This window comes from Paramisgurnus dabryanus, chromosome 16 (genome assembly GCF_030506205.2).
Source record: "Paramisgurnus dabryanus chromosome 16, PD_genome_1.1, whole genome shotgun sequence".
In the NCBI taxonomy this organism is placed as follows: Eukaryota; Metazoa; Chordata; class Actinopteri; order Cypriniformes; family Cobitidae; genus Paramisgurnus; species Paramisgurnus dabryanus.
This window is the reverse complement of record NC_133352.1, coordinates 22,197,697-22,216,532: the sequence shown is the minus strand read 5'-3', so window position 1 is coordinate 22,216,532 and position 18,836 is coordinate 22,197,697. Positions and strand designations below refer to the sequence as shown.

At 37.7% G+C, this 18,836-nt stretch overlaps 1 protein-coding gene across 1 annotated transcript; it reads left to right on the top strand.

The window, feature by feature from the left end:
* Positions 1-3,814: 3,814 nt before the first annotated feature.
* gpm6aa (glycoprotein M6Aa) lies at positions 3,815-17,081 on the top strand. Its single transcript, XM_065272723.1, has 7 exons — positions 3,815-4,199; positions 10,387-10,579; positions 12,093-12,249; positions 12,796-12,949; positions 13,103-13,179; positions 13,344-13,409; positions 14,921-17,081. The coding sequence occupies exons 1-7, from the start codon at positions 4,163-4,165 to the stop codon at positions 15,071-15,073; spliced, it is 837 nt and encodes a 278-aa protein (XP_065128795.1). The 5' UTR covers positions 3,815-4,162; the 3' UTR covers positions 15,074-17,081.
* Positions 17,082-18,836: the final 1,755 nt, after the last annotated feature.

Sequence of the window (18,836 nt, the reverse complement as noted above, 5' to 3'; positions counted from 1 at the left end):
TTTTCATTTTTGGATTAACTATCCTTTTAAAGGGATACTTCGGCCAAAAATGATATTAAACCCATGATTTACTCACCCCCAAGCTGTCCGAGTTGCATATGTCCATCGTTTTTCAGACAAACACATTTTCGGATATTTTAGAAAATGTTTTAGATCTTTCAGTTGATTAAATGTAATGTTACGGGGTCCACGACCTTCAAGTCCAAAAAAGTGCGTCCATCCTTCACAAAATAAATCCAAACGGCTCCAGGATGATAAACAAAGGTCTTCTGAGGGTAATCCGCGCGGTGTTGTTGTAGAAATATCCAAATTTAAAACTTTATTAACGTAAATAACTACCTTCCGGTAGCGCCGCCATCTTAGACTCCTCTGTATTCAGGAGAGAGTATTAGCATAGTGTACACACTTTTCTTAGTGACGTATGACAAATTCGGAGGGCGGGGGGACAGAGCAGCAGCAGAGAAGCCTCCATAGGCTGCGTAAGATCTCATCCTGAATGCGGACATGACTAAGATGGCGGCGCTACCGGAAGGTAGTTATTTACGTTAATAAAGTTTTAAATATGGATATTTCAACAACAACACGCAGATTACCCTCAGAAGACCTTTGTTTATCATCCTGAAGCCGTTTGGATTTATTTTGTGAAGGATGGACGCACTTTTTTTTGGACTTGAAGGTCGTGGACCCCGTAACATTACATTTAATCAACTGAAAGATCTAAAGCATTTTCTAAAATATCCGAAAATGTGTTTGTCTGAAAAACGATGGACATATGCAACTCGGACAGCTTGGGGGTTAGTAAATCATGAGTTTAATATCATTCTTGTACAATCACACTGTAAGTGACAGGAGTGCAAACGTTACAGCTTACCCCATAGGTGCCTGCTGTCGCCATCTTGGCCACACGTCACCGCGCATCACTCCCGGATAACCAAAAATAGGTAAAGAGGTGGGACATGGGTGAAGCTAAGGTGGCTGGTTGCTGAAACCACTCCTGCCTCGCTTGATTCTAGTGACAACAGTGGCTGTTCACCCGTCACTCAAGTGGCCACGCCCTTAATTATGCAGAACTTTAAGGCTTAAACAGATGAGTTACAAAAAAATTCACCCCATCACATTTGTCATGAACGGTAAAATTAGCTATATAGACCAAAAACACTTTTTGTACCAGGCTGTAAACATATTATTTCCTGCTGTAAAGTTGAGCATTTAACATGGGAGTCTATGGTAATTGACTCCATTTTGGAGCCAGCCTCTAGCGGCCAGTCAATAAATTACAGTTTAAGTCACTTCCGTATTGACTTCATCAGAGCCCTTTTCACACAGACATTCCGTAAAATTCACGGAAAAGGCATCCTGGATTTTTCCGGAATCGTTAGAATGTTCATTCACACTGACATGATTAGCCGGCATCTGATGGTCCCGGAAAGACACGTGACCTGTTGAAAGTCCCGCCCTCTCTTATGCGCAGCGTCTTAAGTTTGCATATAATTTATTATTTCTCTCTCCAGAAACAACTCGCGTGAATTTTTGTTTATGATAAGACTATAAAGGAGCGCGTGACGCGCCGTACTGATGCTGGTGAATGATCTCAGGTTCAGAATGGATACAGTTTTCAGACATTTCTCATCGTGATTGTTTATATGCATTTAAAACCCGGATTTTGAGGAGCTGAACGATATATCTTGTTGGGATGACGCGCGGGCATCTTGGTTTATTATAGCTCAAATGAGCATGTGACGCGATATTCTTTTATGTGTTCACACAGAGGGTTTTCTGTGTATCTGAATAGGTCCTCTTTCCGGCAACGATCCCAGAAGATTAACAGGACGAGTTTGTGTTCACACAGACGCTTGTCTGGCAATTTTCCAGGGTATTTTCTGGGACCAAAGGTCTGTGTGAATGGGGTTTGAGATCGGAAGCTTGTCCCTCGGTTTAAACACAAATAATTCAATAAAATTGTGTCTATATACTAAAGGTGGATATTGTTTATTCAACTAATAGATAGATATTCACGCATTCATCCATCCTTGATCCTTTATATCAGGGGTTCTCAAAGTCCGGACTCCGGTCCGGATCCGGACCCGACGGCAACTTGACCCGGACCCGCATCCACTTCATATTACAAGTGCATTAATTTCTATGTCATTGATTAAATGTGTGCATTTGCTATTTTACAAATGCATATTAAACTTGTAAACCATTCGTTTAGTTTTTTTTTCTTTTTAGATTTAAGAGTATTCCTGTTCCGAAAATAAAACGAGTTATTTAAAAATGTCCTGTGTGACGCTGTAGCCATCACACCCAGATATTATGCACAGCTACTTCATGTACTACGGCTTTTGATCAGTCCTTACCAATCACTGTTGGTTTGAGTCGTTTAAAACATGCATTTAAAAAAGCACCACTCGTCAAACATAATCTTATACATATGCTTTATTATCATGAAAATACCTGAAAAGGTTTGCAGAACCGCAATATAAATATATCCTTAAGCCATTTCCTGGAGCTCCGCGTGTCTGGTTCTTCGTCTGCAGCACATATTAAGTTTCTGCCCAAGAGCGCCCCCTGGCTTTTGGATGTAGCGTCATTTCACCGTAATTCATTGAGAAGCATAGCAAGCATCATCAGCCAATTTATAGGTGCACCCCTAATTTTGGTCAGTGTCTCTGCCTACCAACCACACTTTTTTTGCCATGGTTTATGCATATGATGGAGAACAAACTGTGCCATTTCTCTAATTAGGTTGCTCTGTATTTTGCACCTGGTTATTTTTGGCATATTTCTTGTGTTTATATTTTATTTTATTTTAACTTTAAATGCAAAATACACTTATATTTTTCCCAAACTATTTGTGTTGATTTGTTATATAAACAAATGATTTACATAAAGTTTTTCCGGACCTATGAAAATTATGGGAATTCAGATTTGGACCTTTGAATGTAAACTTTGAGAACCCCTGCTTTATATCCTTGTATTATCCATCAATGCATATATATATATATTGAAATGGATGTACAACAAGACAAAAGAAATCATAATTGTCAGTTATTTCCCATGATATTGTATTAACAATTATCATCAAGTTGGATTTGGTGACTAACATACCAAACCCAGAAATCTAAAAACACATAAGATGAAGAAATTTACTTTCATGCCTCCAAAACACTTGTTCAATATTTTAATGAAAACACATCAAACATTTTCACTAATTCACAGGAGATCAACTTCTGAGAAAAAGACCAAAAGCACGCATTGCTCGGCCCTGTATAAATATGTAAAGTACAATTAACTCCGCCTTAGTTTTTGCCCCGCTCATCCCTACTGTATATTAAAAGCATCACGTAACTGCCTCATATGATGTTATATTAATCACATGCATGTATATTTTATCCATGTGCACAGAAGCATGGAAAGCTGAACAAAAGCTACTCTTTTAGATTGTATCATAATATTTTATCATTTACATCTCAGATGTAATGTAATGTCATTCTATTTGCCATTTATTTCAATATAATAATTATATTAATTTGATGCATTCACATATAAATGTCAGCTTTTACACTGAGTTTGATTCAGCAGAGCTCAACCAAGATGTAACCCAGCATTAACCATTCTTGTGTGAAGAGGGGTGCAAAGCAATGGGTTATATTGGCTTGGTGCTTGACACCCCCAAAAACCCACCTATCTCTTCTCTTTCTGCCCAGTGCGCTGATCCATGTTTTGGGTGGATGCCGTTGTTTTTGTTGTAGCACCTGAGGTCTTCTTGTTACCATTCATACACATAAATAAATGTTGTAAGCTATATAGAAGTCTGAATGTCTTGGCACACACTGGTTTGCATAAGCCTGTGTTGAGATGCAACACTGAAGCTTCTTGCACAGAAGAGAGATCAACTGGAAAAAATCAGTGTTGACAGCAGTTCTCCACTGTGAGAAACAGGGTAGTAGCAGGAGCGGGCGAGTGAGGAGAGGGAGGAGGGAGCGAGAGTCTGATAGAGAGAGAGAAAGAGAGAGAGAGAGGGACCTGAGCACTGAGACCCAGCCTCAGCCTCTATTGTGGTAAGCAGGCAAGGGAAGGCGAATAAGAAACGGATTTTAAACCCAAAGGCGCAATCCTGGTCACTGCTGTGGAGACCCCCGAATCCGGCGGACAAGGCAACATGGAGGAGGATATGGATGAAGGACAGACCCAGAAGGGTAAAGGAATGCTTTTCCATCCTTGTTTTTGGTTCTGTTGTTTATCTTTGTGCCTAATCCCTTCAGTGTTCTCCGTTGACTCTGATCTTATGGATTATAAAATGAGGGTTATTCAAAACATCACAATATGGGGTATTTTGTGTGCATGTAGATGCAATATTTTTTTTTTATTCAAATTAAACTAGTTCACAAATTATGTATGCATATATTAAGATTTCTATTTATTTATTTATTTATATTATATTATATTATTATTATAAATTATATTTATATTTTCTTTCAAGTATGTTGCAACTCCATGTCTAAACAAAAACAATTGATCAATGATTGTGTAGAGGGGTGTGTACAGAGGATGGGTCCTGTGTGTGAATGTTTTTGTGTGTGTGTGATGAAGCTGAGGGAACTGTCTTTGTTTGCCGCGCATTTCTGTCAGTCTGTCTGTGGGAGGTTGAGACAGACGCACTAGAAGCCACTTTTGCATACGATGGACATTTAAATCGTCAAAGCGAATGCATTTTTTTTTTTACCAAAACCTCATTTATTTTCTTTCCTCGACTACATGGGGTTTTCTTCCTCATTTGTGTGCAGAAGCATGTGTTTGCTTTGTGTGCAAGAGGGAGCCTGCTATTTATAATACCAGCATTTGTCGGGGCTGTGGTTTCAAATGATTGTATATAGTCGTTTTCATCTTAATGCTGAATAGAGAACATTTTGCACATTTTTGCATGTCTGCATAGTAAAATAAATAAAGGAAATATCAAAATATCTCGGTTGCGGTCTTCTGAACTCTTCATCTAGTATACTTCCATCAATGCTGGTTCTTTATTTTTTTATTTCCCCTCCTCCCCCCAAAGCAGTATATATGATAGGAAGCAGCCATGGATTACATGTATTGCATTAAATGCCATTTCACAGCGATAGGATGACTTATACAGTTAGCATCACGTATTTAGCATCATGTTTTGGTGTTTTATTGTAACATTTGTTGTATCAAGAGATTCTATGACATGATTGGCTGGATCGACTATTACATGTATGTACATTTCTTCACTCTGAATTTGGCTGGGTTATTTGTAACCCAATGCTAGGTATGCTGGGTTGTTTCAATTCATGGTTGGGTTAACAACAACTCAGAATAGATTTATTTATAACCCTACATGTGTTCTGTCTATTTTCTCAGCATTGGATTAAAAATAACCCAGCAGAATTATGAGTCTTCTTGGCTTTGTATTTTATACAGTAGTTAGGTGTTTTTACAAGTGAAGCTTATTCACCTTATTGAAGCTTAAATGCAAGTGTTTTTCGTCTTAAATGGATGGGCCTAATGTGTATTTCCAAAACACTTGTTGCCTGGATTTTTGAAATCCATAATGGAAACCCCAAATTTCCAATGATCAAGTGTAATTTATTCACTTAAGTGCATTGACCAGAGCACTGACCTAGTGCACATCAGATGAATAGAGGAACTAAGCAGCCTCATGGGAGAATGGACATTTCATTACCTCTCATGATTATTGGATTACAGGACATTAGGCTGTTAACACACACGCACACACCATCCTGATACTCATCTTTTATTTATGGGGTTTTCCTGCAAATTTCTCCCCCTCTATTGTTGACAGACCCTTGCTATTAGATGGATTCTTATCAGTCCCAACTGGCTTTGTAACATCTACTGATAAGATTTTTATAATGAACAATCATGCAATTACTCATAGATGCTTGATCCACTTTATTTTCCTGTGATATGTTATTGAAATGTACTAATAGGACTTAACTGCAATGTTTAAATGCTTGTAGCTTTAATTCAATGCCTTTGCCAGGTTGCCCTTATAGATATCGCATTTCCTTCCTGACTTTCTGTGATCCATAGGCAACCTTTGAATCCAGACCCTTCTATTGTTATCACATTTTCCTCTCAGGGACCCTGAAGTTTTACTAATTATTGTAAAAAATGGTTCATGCTTATTTATAGTATGTTAGTTATGTACACTATTGTTCTCCATATTGTTTCCAACAGGCTATGATCATGAGAACAGCTACGAGCCGAACAGGTTTTTACAGATGTTAAAGTAATTTGCAAAAGTGCCATATACACAACTGATACACATCAAATTCAGACAGATAGGAGACTAAATGCACACTAAAAAGGCTGGATTGTTTACAGCCCTTGGATGGGTAAAATATGGACAAACTCAACTGTTGATTTAAATTAACCTGTACTCTATTTTCAATCCACCGTTTGGTCAAAAAGGAACGACACAACCTGTTGATTTATATTTAAACCTACTTGGTTATTTCCACCCAAAATGCTGAATTTGTTGGGTTAAAATTGGTTGGGTTTGGCCAGCATTTTCGAGGGTGTGGTTTAAGCATGTCTAAACTGGATTCGTGTTGTGAGAAGAGCTGAAACGGTTTTGAAAAATACAGGAATCTTCTAGCGTCAGCGTCACCAAATGGAGCAGGGTAGTCTTCCCATGTATCATTCGATGCTGCACTAAGCAGAGATGTGTTTTCCTCCTGTAATCCTTGTAAATGTTTCTTACCAATTGCCGTTGAATGTTGACACACGACGCTGTAAGTGGGTCATGGTGCGCGCAGGCCCGGCCCATTCTCAGGCCCCGCACCTCCATCGCCATGGCAACCCTGCTGGTTGATTAAACATGCGCAGAGAAGTCGCGTAGACGTGTCATGATAAAAACCCGCTTGCTTCTGTAGGGAGGGGTCAGAGATGAAATAACACAGCATCGCTTGTGTTGCCACTCAATGCCATAGAGTTCAATTGAATTTCGATTCTTTTCATCTCGACAGAAAAACTGCATTCAGTCTAATGAAATGCTAATGGCTTTTAATTGACAAATTATTCAAATCCTGTTGAATATCATTAAGACAAAGGCTGAGAGCTGAAGAGGGTCTGATTGAGCTCAAGAGATGAAAATATGACTGCGGATGAAGAAAACATTGTCTGTTACGTAATCGTCATTCTCTTTACCTTCAGCACCTTCAGCTTTAAAGCTCTGAATAATCAAAGCTTTTCCTCTACGTCTCTATTTCTCTCCATCTGCCTGTCTCCCACTGTCTTTTCTCTTTCATCTGTCGCAATCTCTTATCCCGTCACTCTCTCTTTCTCTCTACCCTCCATGGTGAGGATTAGCATTAGTGTTTAAAACATGGCCTTTTGTCGTATGGTCTTTGAGAGTCCTGTGAGAACGCTTCCCTTCAAACATATCCGTCTGGATATCAGGGTGACCAGTGGCTCATAGTGACCCCACAGTTTGGGATTAATTGGAGGCTGGGGGAGGGGCAGGAGGAGAACTGTGGCTGTCAGACTGACAGATGGGCGTCGGGGCTGGGTGGGGTTAGAATTGGGGGGGACTTGGAGGGGTATGGGGTGGGAGTTGCAATAGCTTTATTAATACAGGGCCCTCTTAGATACTGCTTTTGTTTATGGTGTTTGGATTAGATCTCTTCTTTGTGTGTATATGTTTCTGTTTTCGTGTCTGAGAACATCGTTCAGTTGCATTAAAGCAGCTTTATAATAATATATAGTTGGGTGATTCTCGCGAAATTAGACTTATGAGGTGTCATGAAACATTTTGATAAAAAAGTAAATGCAAAGAGTATCAAAATAAGAAGCATACAGTTACAAGCATCTTGTCATGTACTATTTTGCACATGATTTCAAATCATACAAACCAATTTTGTTGTTTTTTCCACATTTAAGGGGAAATTTTTCATTACCGCAACGTGTCCATGACTGGATTTGGGTTCTTTGACATGTAAATATTTATAAATAAAAAATCTAAAAATTAAAAGCTTCAGTGCATGTTATACTATAAACATTTACAGTAAAGAAACATGTGGTATTTTGTGAGCATTGGTAAATGTAGAGACAATAATAAGGAATATAAATGTGTCCAAGAAAATTTTTCTTATCCTCCGCAACAATTTTCAATCATTGTTTAAGCCCTTAAGGAACTAACATTTTCAACAACAAAAAAAAAATAATAAATAAATGTTGGAAGAGACATAATTGACTGTGACACTCAAGATGGCTACCAGGTAAGCAGTTCTTATTTTTTTTGTACAAATAAAAGTTTACATTTTGTTTGTCATAGTAACTTTTTAGTTCTCATTACCGAAACATGAGTTTGTAAATGCATATATTTAATGTAATTTCATGTTGCGGTAATGATAATTTTTGATAATGATAATCTAAAAAATTTAAATAATTCTATAGGAAATATTTTGAAATCCTCTAAAAAAATGGTTATAGTAAGTTCAGACCTTAATCTTATATCTGCAAAAAAATTGGTTTCAAGGGCTTTTAAAAAAATCTGATGCTGTACACCTTCCAAGTCTGGATTTCGTGATAATCACCCAGTTACTGCTATTTTATCCCAATCTCTTAAAAACTCAAACCCAGCATTGGGTCAAAATGGGACAAACCCTGCTGATGCGTAAAATTAACCTCGAAAATGTTTAAATTTGACCCAACAATGGGTTAAAACAGCATTTTGGATTGAAACAACCCAGCATTGGTTGAATTCAAACCAACCAGTTGGGTTTCGTCCCTTTTTGACCGAATGCTGGGTTGAAAATAATATCTGTCTTTGCAAGAATTTTGGATTCAGCTCATTTACCATCATTCTGCATGATCTCAGGTACTATGTGTTATGGTTTTGCCATATACTTTTTATCACTAAAATATAAACAAGCATAGCAGATTTTTTGTGTCTCCCATCAACATACTTTTGAAGTAGTTGCACTTTTAAAAGAGTGAACATTAATCATAAAGATGACAGAAAAGCTTGCATCTTGTGCTAATTCAAGCTTGGTCTCGTAAATCATTTTAGCTATGGATGCAGTATTAAAAATGAAAAAGTTATGGGTTTGTTTCCAAGGGAACACCAATTCATGATTAAAAGTATACTTTAAATGGTACTAAAAGTCATTTTGTATAAAAGTGTCTGCCAGGATACGCAAATGCATGGGATCTGTATTGAATCTTGTCAGGGAGGTGATCCTTTGAGGATTTGTAGTACAAATATATTTAAAATCTTGTAATAATAAAATGTGCAATCTGCATGCATTTTTAATGTTGTTTCATCAGCAAACAACCCTGAGTGCTTGTTATAAGTCCGCATTGTAATGTAATATAATATAATGTAATTTTCTTGTGACTTCAAAACATTTGTCAATGAAACTGAATGTTTAACAATGATGCATGTATGTGACGATGTAGCAATGCAAACCTGTAGATCCATCAAACACTTGAAAGAATCCCGTCTATTTCCTTACTCTCTCATCCATGGCAGTTGCTATGACAACAGGTTGGTCCCTTGCCAATACCACTGTAAGGCCAGGCCTTAGGTTTACTGCATTATTACCGTAACACGGTTTGACAGTCTTCCATAATTCACAATCAAAGGCCTGAATTGTAACCGGTCGCAACCGATGGCCGCAGTCATAACTCTTCTGCAGTCTAAATCATTGAAGTTCCTTTACTGAGTGCGAACATATGAACGCATGAGCCAAATTTAAAACTGCTTTGATTTGTTTGAGTTGCCAAGCTTAACGCACTCATGCTAGCTGTGGAGGCATGTCGAACCTCAGGTCAAAGTAATGAAACTCAAATACATAAATGCAATCACTTGGAAAAACTCAATCAGAATTGTGTCAAAGTCCATCCACGCACTCCATCCATTTTGTTATTCATGAATCATACTGTCATGATTCACTCTGATATACGATGCCAAGAAGAGAAACAGACTGCTGCAGGAACAATTTTGCAAACCATTGGAGAATAACAAACAGTGGTCAACCGGACCTCACTGGCCCTGGCACAGAGTGAATGGATTGAGGATTTATTTCCAAACGTCTGAATACTTGTTAGTCATGTCATGCAGTGGCACTGAAGAAGAACAAATATTTGCTTTGCTTTTGGAATGAGGATGGCATCTATGTATTTAACAGCACATTAAAAAAAAAATTGGGGGGGGGCAGAAGATAGAGAATGAAAGAGTCTGCTTCAATAAATGTAAATGTATAGAAGCTTCTACAAGTAAAGCAAGTATCCAGTTACTCCACTTGTAATTTGTAAAAATCAATCACAGACTCACTGACCACAGTGTTACTTTTCAGATAAGTATGTAGCATCTAAACCTTTATCTCTTTCTCCTGTCAGGATGTATGGAGTGTTGTCTGAAGTGTCTAGGCGGGATCCCTTATCCATCTCTGATTGCTACTATCCTGCTGTACGCTGGGGTGGCACTTTTCTGTGGATGTGGTCATGAAGCTCTGTCTGGAACGGTCACTATCCTTCAAAACTACTTTGAGGTGATCAGGGCACCTGGAGATGCCTTGGATGTCTTTACAATGTAAGTGAAACCTTTTAATTAATTATTATGAATCTCCTAATACTAAACCAAAATAAATGTACTTGATAAACTTATTGTGTAACATACAGTAGCCTATGTGTAAATGAAGAGCTACATTTAAAAAAATATTTGTACATATGGACATATGTAACTCGGTGGCTTGAGGGTCAGAAAATCATGGGGTAATTTTGAACTATCCCCTTAAGATTGTACATTTTACTGGAAAAGGAGCAAAACCCTGATTATGTAATGTCAACGCTATCTTATGGCAGTTAATACGTATTTTTTTATTTTTTTTTTTTTTGAGGTGGCAAATTCGTATTAATTCATACAACAACATTCCTACATTTTTGTACTATTAGCTTTTGCCTCTGTGATGTTAGAGTAAGCGACAGGTTTTGTTATTGTTTGTTTTATGATAATCGTATGGTTTTATACAATTCACTTCGTACAAATTCCAATGTTATCTCTTGACAATTCGTATGCATTTTATGAGGTAGCTAATTCGTATGAATGCGAACGACCATATTCAAACATTTTTGAACAGTTTGCATTTGCTCCTGTGACGTTGGGGTTTGGGGTGGGGTTTTGTTATTGTTTTTTTATGTTTTTTGTAAAATACGTACGAATTCTCGTCAGATAAGCCAACTCGTAAAATACATATGAAGTCTCATGAGATCAGGCTGGTAATTTTTTATTTTTCAGTGCAAATAAAATCCTAATCAATTTATGCAAATTAATGCAACATTAGACAAAAACTGTATTTGTGAACCTGTACAGTATGTGAAAGGCTAAAATCTCATAATATAATTATTAGATAAAGCATCAAAGTTAAAGGATAAAAGTCAATCATTGATTTCACTTTAATTTCAATTTTTGACATGGCCTTAGTCAGTTTTAACTCATTCCTGCCAGCCTTTTTTTTTAAGTTGCCCGCCAGCATTTTTAGTGATTTTCACAAAAGTTTCACAAAATACCTTCCAGGAAAATGTATTTTATAAATAAATAAACATACAAATATATGAAATGCAAGAACAGACCCTCTGCTTTCAAAAACACAAAATTGAAAAAAAAACCTGTTTCATCCTATCTTCATTTGTTCTCTTTTTATAACCTCTTAAATATGGTTATAGGTCTCTTAAAAATAAAAAGAATTGAGCAAAAAGCTGAAATAATTGCATTTTTGTTAGAGATCAGATTCAGAATGCTGCTCAAAACATACACAGAGTTTAAAATGTTGTTGAATTAGTTTTTGCTTCAGTTTTTTATAAAGCGCCATCTAGTGGATAATAGCAGAATTACAGATTACTGTAAAAACTTGTCAAGAAAGTGTCATTGGCAGGATGTTTTCTTTTAGTTGACAAGATAACTCGTCAATTGTGGGGAAAGAGTTAAAAATATCAAGGTTGTATTTTTGCAGAATGTTTTGGCAGTAAATCGCAAAAAAAATCTTTAGCTGTGTTTTCACAGGCAGGGTCACATTTGTTTAATTTTTACCCTCTTATCTCCTCAGCATTGACATCATTAAGTATGTGATCTATGGCATTGCCTCTGCATTTTTCGTGTATGGCATTCTTCTGATGGTAGAAGGCTTCTTCACCAGTGGAGCCATCAAGGACCTGTATGGAGACTTCAAGATCACCGCCTGTGGACGCTGCGTCAGTGCATGGGTGAGAAATCACTGTGAAAGCTTCATGCATTGTTATTTGGTAAAGGGCAAGTGTGTAACCACTAGGAGTAAATGCAGCACATAAAGATCACTTTCTTTTATAGGCTGTAAAAGATTACACATTAAATCTCATTTCATTTGTGCCAGTGTTTATAATGGATTTGAACCCCAGCCAGTGAAATCACGGACTGCCAACTATATTAGTGTTAACAGTTTCTTTAACAATAAACATTTTCCCGTATATATATATATACTCACTGTGTCTGTTTTTTGTTTGAGTTATCTGTCATTCTTAATGCCTACAGTTACGAGTGCCTTTTATTTAAACTGCACCTATTATGCCCATTTTTACAAGATTTAATATAAGTCTCAGGTGTGCCCAGAATGTTCACACGCCAACACAAATTTATGTTCAAACACCTTGTAAAAGTGGATTTTGCATAATAGGTGCCCTTTAAATCCTCCTGTATTCTGATTTATTTTTTTAATTTACTGATCTTTATTTAGTGTTTGAGCATCTAGATATAAGTCTGATTTGTTTTTGTAGTTTATCATGCTGACCTACATCTTCATGTTGGCTTGGCTGGGCGTGACAGCATTCACCTCTTTGCCTGTCTTCATGTATTTCAACATCTGGACCATCTGCCAAAACACGACTGCTCTAGGGGGAGCAAATTTATGTTTTGACCCACGCCAGTATGGTAAGCTTCACAATCGATTGGCTTCGCCAGTTTATGTGTAGTTGTGGTTAACTGTGCAAGAATAATAATAAAAATAATATATATGTGTATTTTTCTAATAAACCTCATAAAAAAGATTGTTCTTGTGGAATGAGATATATTATGGATTTTTAGGTATTGTGTCCCTCGGAGAGGAGAAGACTATTTGTGCACCAACAGAAAAGTTCTCGAAATTGTGTGAATCGAATGAGGTGAGTAAACATTGGTATAAATATATATAGCATAGGCATGTGTATACTCTACATGTAGACATGGAAAGCTAATTTTATAGACGTCTTCAAATATAGTTAACAGTTACAATGAAGAGAATCCATATTAATATCCCACTCATCTCTTAATATTCTTCATCTGACAGCTGGATATGACTTTCCATCTGTTTGTCTGTGCATTGGCTGGGGCTGGGGCAGCAGTCATTGCAATGGTGAGTTTTGGCAAATTTGCCCATTTAATTTGCCACCTTACAGTATGATTATACTGGATTCCAACAGTACGATGCTGCATAATGTCTGCACATTTTTTTTATCACAAATTAAATTGTGTTAAACCATGCTAAATTAATTCATTAAAAGTCAATAGGTTGCCATTAAACATAGAGTTACTGCAAAAAAAAAGTAACATGACGGTCAACCATGTGTTTATTTACCCAGTGATGATGCAGCCTGAATGAATGACATCACCTACTTAAGCTTCTTGATGTGGGTTTAAATAATAATAAGCAGGATAAACCCTTGAATCATTGTCACGGCTTTCCCAATGCAGTTTTTTAAGCATTGGTGGCACTGGCATCTCTCTTATTGGTTTTCCTTTTTTGTTATTTAACAACTTTTATCCTTCATTCCTCTCCTCTCTCTTCTCTCTCTCTCTCTCTCTTTGTAAGTCTCTTCTCGTCTCTCTCTCACACATACATGGAGAGACGCTGGGCATGTCTTTTGGTTGTCATGGAAACTGAGAGAAGAAAGGCCCTAGAGCTTGTAGCAGGCAGAGCTTAGTAATTTGCGAGGAACCATTTTCTGAACAGAGAAAGAGAACACGGTTGTTAGTTTGGGATGATGTAGCAAATTATATTAAGAGGGTTTCTGTCCCTTGCTGTGAAAAAAGCTAATTTTACTGATTGTTAAACACAACATATCCACACACTCTGCCAGAAGGATAAAAATGACCAAGCTTTTGTTAAAATGGAAAAATCAGGGTGTGGCCGTATTCAAATAAGCATGCATAATGTGCATGCGATCTGCATAATGAAATACACTGAAGTATGCAAGATATAGCACTTGATCATATACATAGTGTTTGTATTGGATTGTTTAAAATCTGTAAGTTTAAATTCGAAAAAAATAGATGCTTAGAGACAAATATCAATTTATATTCTTTTAAATAATATTAAATATACACAGCATTGAATATGCTTTGGTGCGGTTGCATAATGAGTATTAGTACTAGACTTTCATCACTGCATTTTCATGCATGTTTTTCAAGTCGACTGTAGATTCTCAACCAAACCGAGGCATAGTGCCAGAGCTCATATGAGAGATGTCTGGCTGCTGTGTAATGCTGCCTCCTGCTGGTGCCACTGCTAATTTTAGAGAGACCAACATACGTCATCCCAGTCTGTCATCACTGGTTTATGCCGTTCTTGTTTATTTAAAAATGAACACACGAGAACGGGATACAAAATAATTATTTACAAATATAAAATGTTAAAAGTCATTAAAAAATGCAAATGCAAATTAAAAGCTTAAAATCAAGAACAGGTTACAGGGCTTGCACACCTGTTGTTGCAACCTGGCAACGTACTGGCCAAAAAAAATAATGTAAATTTACATTTACAATGTCAGAATTATTAACAAATGTATTACGAATTCAGGATTTAGTTCACTTATATATAATCTGTATTTTATATTTAATCTGTTTGTTTTTATGACTTTGCATCAGATCCACTATCTGATGGTCCTGTCTGCCAACTGGGCCTATGTGAAGGACGCATGTAAAATGCAGAAATACGAAGACTGCAAGTCCAAGGAGGAGCAGGAGCTGCATGATATCCACTCTACGCGCTCCAAGGAAAGGCTTAATGCCTACACATAAGACAGGAGGCAGCGGCGAGAGGACCCTCAGTGCCTTCACTTCCTGTTAAAGGGAGTTTTGGCACTGGTGCAGTCCAGGTGGTGTGTCAAACGATGAACCCCATGGCCAACCCATTACCTCTCGCACAATTATTATTATTATTATTATTAATTATTATTATTATTATTATTATTATGTAGTGCTAGCAGTAGTGTTGTAGGTTTTTTCACATTATTGTATTTCAGTTTATAAGAAATTGTGAAGGTTTTTCCACCACTTCAGTTTTCTTAAAAAAAAAAACATTTCTCTTTTTAAACTAAATTTAACATTAATGCATAAAACATTCTTATGTAGATGGGTGGTTTTGGGGGTAAAAAGCACATTTTTCATATGTGTTTGTCTCTTATGGTCTCATTATCAAGGACTTAAAGCATGACAACATTTTGGTAAAAAATAAATAATTCTCTCTCTCTCTCTCTCTCTCTCTCTCTCTTTCTCTCTCTCCCTCTCTTTTCTCCGTCTTTTTTTTATTGTTAGAAGGTATAAAGCCCGACACCAGCAGATGGCATAATCATTCTGCATTATTTTGGTAAAAGAAAACTCAAAACTGAGAAAGACAAAAAAACAAAATTAAGATATAACAGATGTACCATAAAGTGTTTATTTATTATTTTTCTACAAATGTCATTGCATAGCTTATCAAGATGAATACATAATGGTTATTATTTGCTTGCTGTGCTAGTCTAATATTCAGGTAGTCCTCAGTGTGCCAGTGGGTGGCATTGTAACTTCTCTGAGAGGGAGAGGAACAGGGCTACTTGTGATCACTATTTAAGCTTTTCAAATCTACCAGACTCTCTCTTCGATAACAATGCAACTCTCCCTTTACTGGCAGCAAGCTACATATGCACAAGCCTACAGTGTTATGACCCCCACTTTTTTGCTTTTCTATAGATATAAATGTAGACACAGTTAACAGGGTTTTAATTTGACCACTTTTGTATATAGTAATTCTGTAAATGTATGTACTTGTACGTTAGCACTTAAACTTCAGGTGAAATCGTATTAGATTGACAAAACACATTCCATGACAGGATAGGGTGGGGAGAGGGAGGGTATTTCTTTTAAAACCTAAGAAAAAAGGCAGAGGAGAAGCAAAATCCAGGCGACACGTTAATGTTTTATGACAGATCACGTATTTTAGTGGGGTTTTTCTTGAAACAAATATTTCAAGAGCTTATAATAGTATCTCGATGACAGTACAGTTACTCGTTGTCTTGCTAACAAGTCATTATTATATTGGACAATGGAGATGTCTTATTCTTTCAATGCCTGGCAAGTCATGTTATGTCAGTGTTTCTAAAAGATAGTTTTGTGCACTTATTTGACCATTTTGTGAGCTCTTTCTCGGTGTAAGTGCATTGGGATGTCAACTGCAGAGTCAGGTCCCTGTAATGTTAGGTAAAGACTGTGAACCTAAGTGTTATTTGTGGCATGGTCATGCATTCAATGGTAATCGTTTAACTGGGTCGAAAATAAATAAATAAATAAATAAATAATGATATGGGAAAAATCAAAAAGAAAAAAAAAACATTTCACCCTTTGTTATATGCGACTGTCTTGCTGGGTCATCCCCTTCTTCATAATGTGCAGTAATTTGAATCATATGCTGAATACATTGAGCTGAAACTCCTTCTCTTTGATGGTAGTGCTTGATTTGTGCCTGTTTACGTTGTGGTGACCCTCTCTAACTCCTCCTGAGTCTTACTCTCACAGTTACTATTACTATTGCTTGTTGAGCCCCTAACTTAATGCTTTCTCTGTACCCTCACCTCTTTCTCTCTCTCTCTCAATTTCTCTGTCCCAGTATTAGTCTTTTGTACTCTCACTAAAGAATGCTTAGTAGCCAGCTATACCATTAATTTGTTTTTGTACATAAATGTGCCAACCGCTTGACAGTGGCTTTTCTGATCTGTAGGGACAAACTGCTTGCATAAATAAAATACACTGGTGTACTTGTTAATAAATACTCTTGTGTTTGTTATTATTCTTCTCAACAATAAATGTGTTTATTTTTAAAATTATTTTCTGAAATGTTAACTTTTTAAAATAATTGACATAAGTCAAAGACACTATTTAACTAAATTAACCATAGTGGTTTAGAGTAAGTTCAATTTAATTAAAGGTCAAAGATATAAATATATATCTTTCTTTTTATATACGTTTAACATGATAATATAATGTTATATATTCAACTTATATATGGGCTTACTTTAGGAAGGCCTTATACTTTTAGAAAAAAAGTTTATAAGTTTTTAATGGTACATTCTAAAAAATATATTGTTTGGACTTATTAGTACAAAAAAAAAAAAAATAGAAAAACAGCTTCATTAATAATTTTAAGTTAAAGGAACAGTATGTAGGATTGTGGCCAAAACTGGTATTGCAATCAGAAACCTTGTGGCTAAAACTGGTACTGCAATCACCCAACTGGTGGCCAGTACACAGCATGACAACATAAACATTAGTGTAAGGAACGCTCAGGAATACTGGGATCCATTTTGCGGTGTTTATTTAAAACAAACCAATCAAGCAAACAAATCAGAACGTGAGGCAGAAGAGTAGTCAGGTATACAGGCAGGCAGATCAAAACACAGATAGACAATCCAATCCAGGCAAACTAAGCAAAAGGGCAGATCCAAAAGGCAGATAAACAGATAAGCAGGCAAATGGTCACAACAATAGGCAGTCAGAAATCACAATCAGAAAACGCTTGGTATGCAGATAAACTGGCAATATTTCGCGCTAGCCCTAGGCTAGCTTGAGTCTTAAGTAGGGACAAACAGGAAACAGGAAGAGAAGCAGAGGCGGCGCCCCGTCAGTACTCCGGCGAGGGCTCCCTCTGGCGGCGTGGCGGTATGGATGTTACAGAATCCCCCCCTCTAGGAGCGCCTCCTGGCGCTCTACGAGGCCTTCCTCTAGGGCGTGGTGCAGGACGGTCAGGTCTGGCTCGATGGAAATCCTCGATGAGGTTGGGATCCAGAATGTCGTCCGAGGCTACCCAGGACCTTTCCTCAGGGCCATAGCCCTCCCAATCGACCAGATACTGGAGACGACCCCCACGCCGCCTCGAGTCCAACAACTCTCTCACGGCGTATGCCGGTTCCCCCGCAACGTCGAGAGGAGGAGGTGGCTCAGGAGGCTCGGCGTTGGGGTCGTACTCCGCATGGTAAGGTTTCAGCAGGGAAACATGGAAAGAGGGAGAAATACGATAATTAACAGGGAGTTCCAACTGGTATGTTACATCATTGATTTGTCTAATGATTCGGAAAGGTCCTACGTACCTCAGACTCAGTTTCTTAGATGGCAACTGGAGTTTCAGATCCCGAGTGGAGAGCCAGACCCTCTGACCAGGCTGATACAGGGGATGAGGACGTCTGTGACGGTTAGCGTGGAATTCCTGGTTGCGGATAGCCCTCTGGAGCTGAACATGAGCGCTTTCCCAGACTTCTCCACTTCTTCTCATCCAGTCGTCCACGGCCGGAACATCAGACGGCTCACCTGACCAAGGGAACATGGGGGGTTGATAGCCGAGTACGCACTGGAAGGGAGTGAGATTGGTGGAGGAGTGTCTCAATGAGTTCTGTGCATACTCGGCCCAAGGCAGGAATTCTGACCAGCGGTGTTGTTCTCGAGTACAATAGGACCTCAGGTAGCGTCCGATCTCTTGGTTTAATCTCTCCACTTGGCCATTAGACTGGGGATGATAGCCAGATGTTAAGCT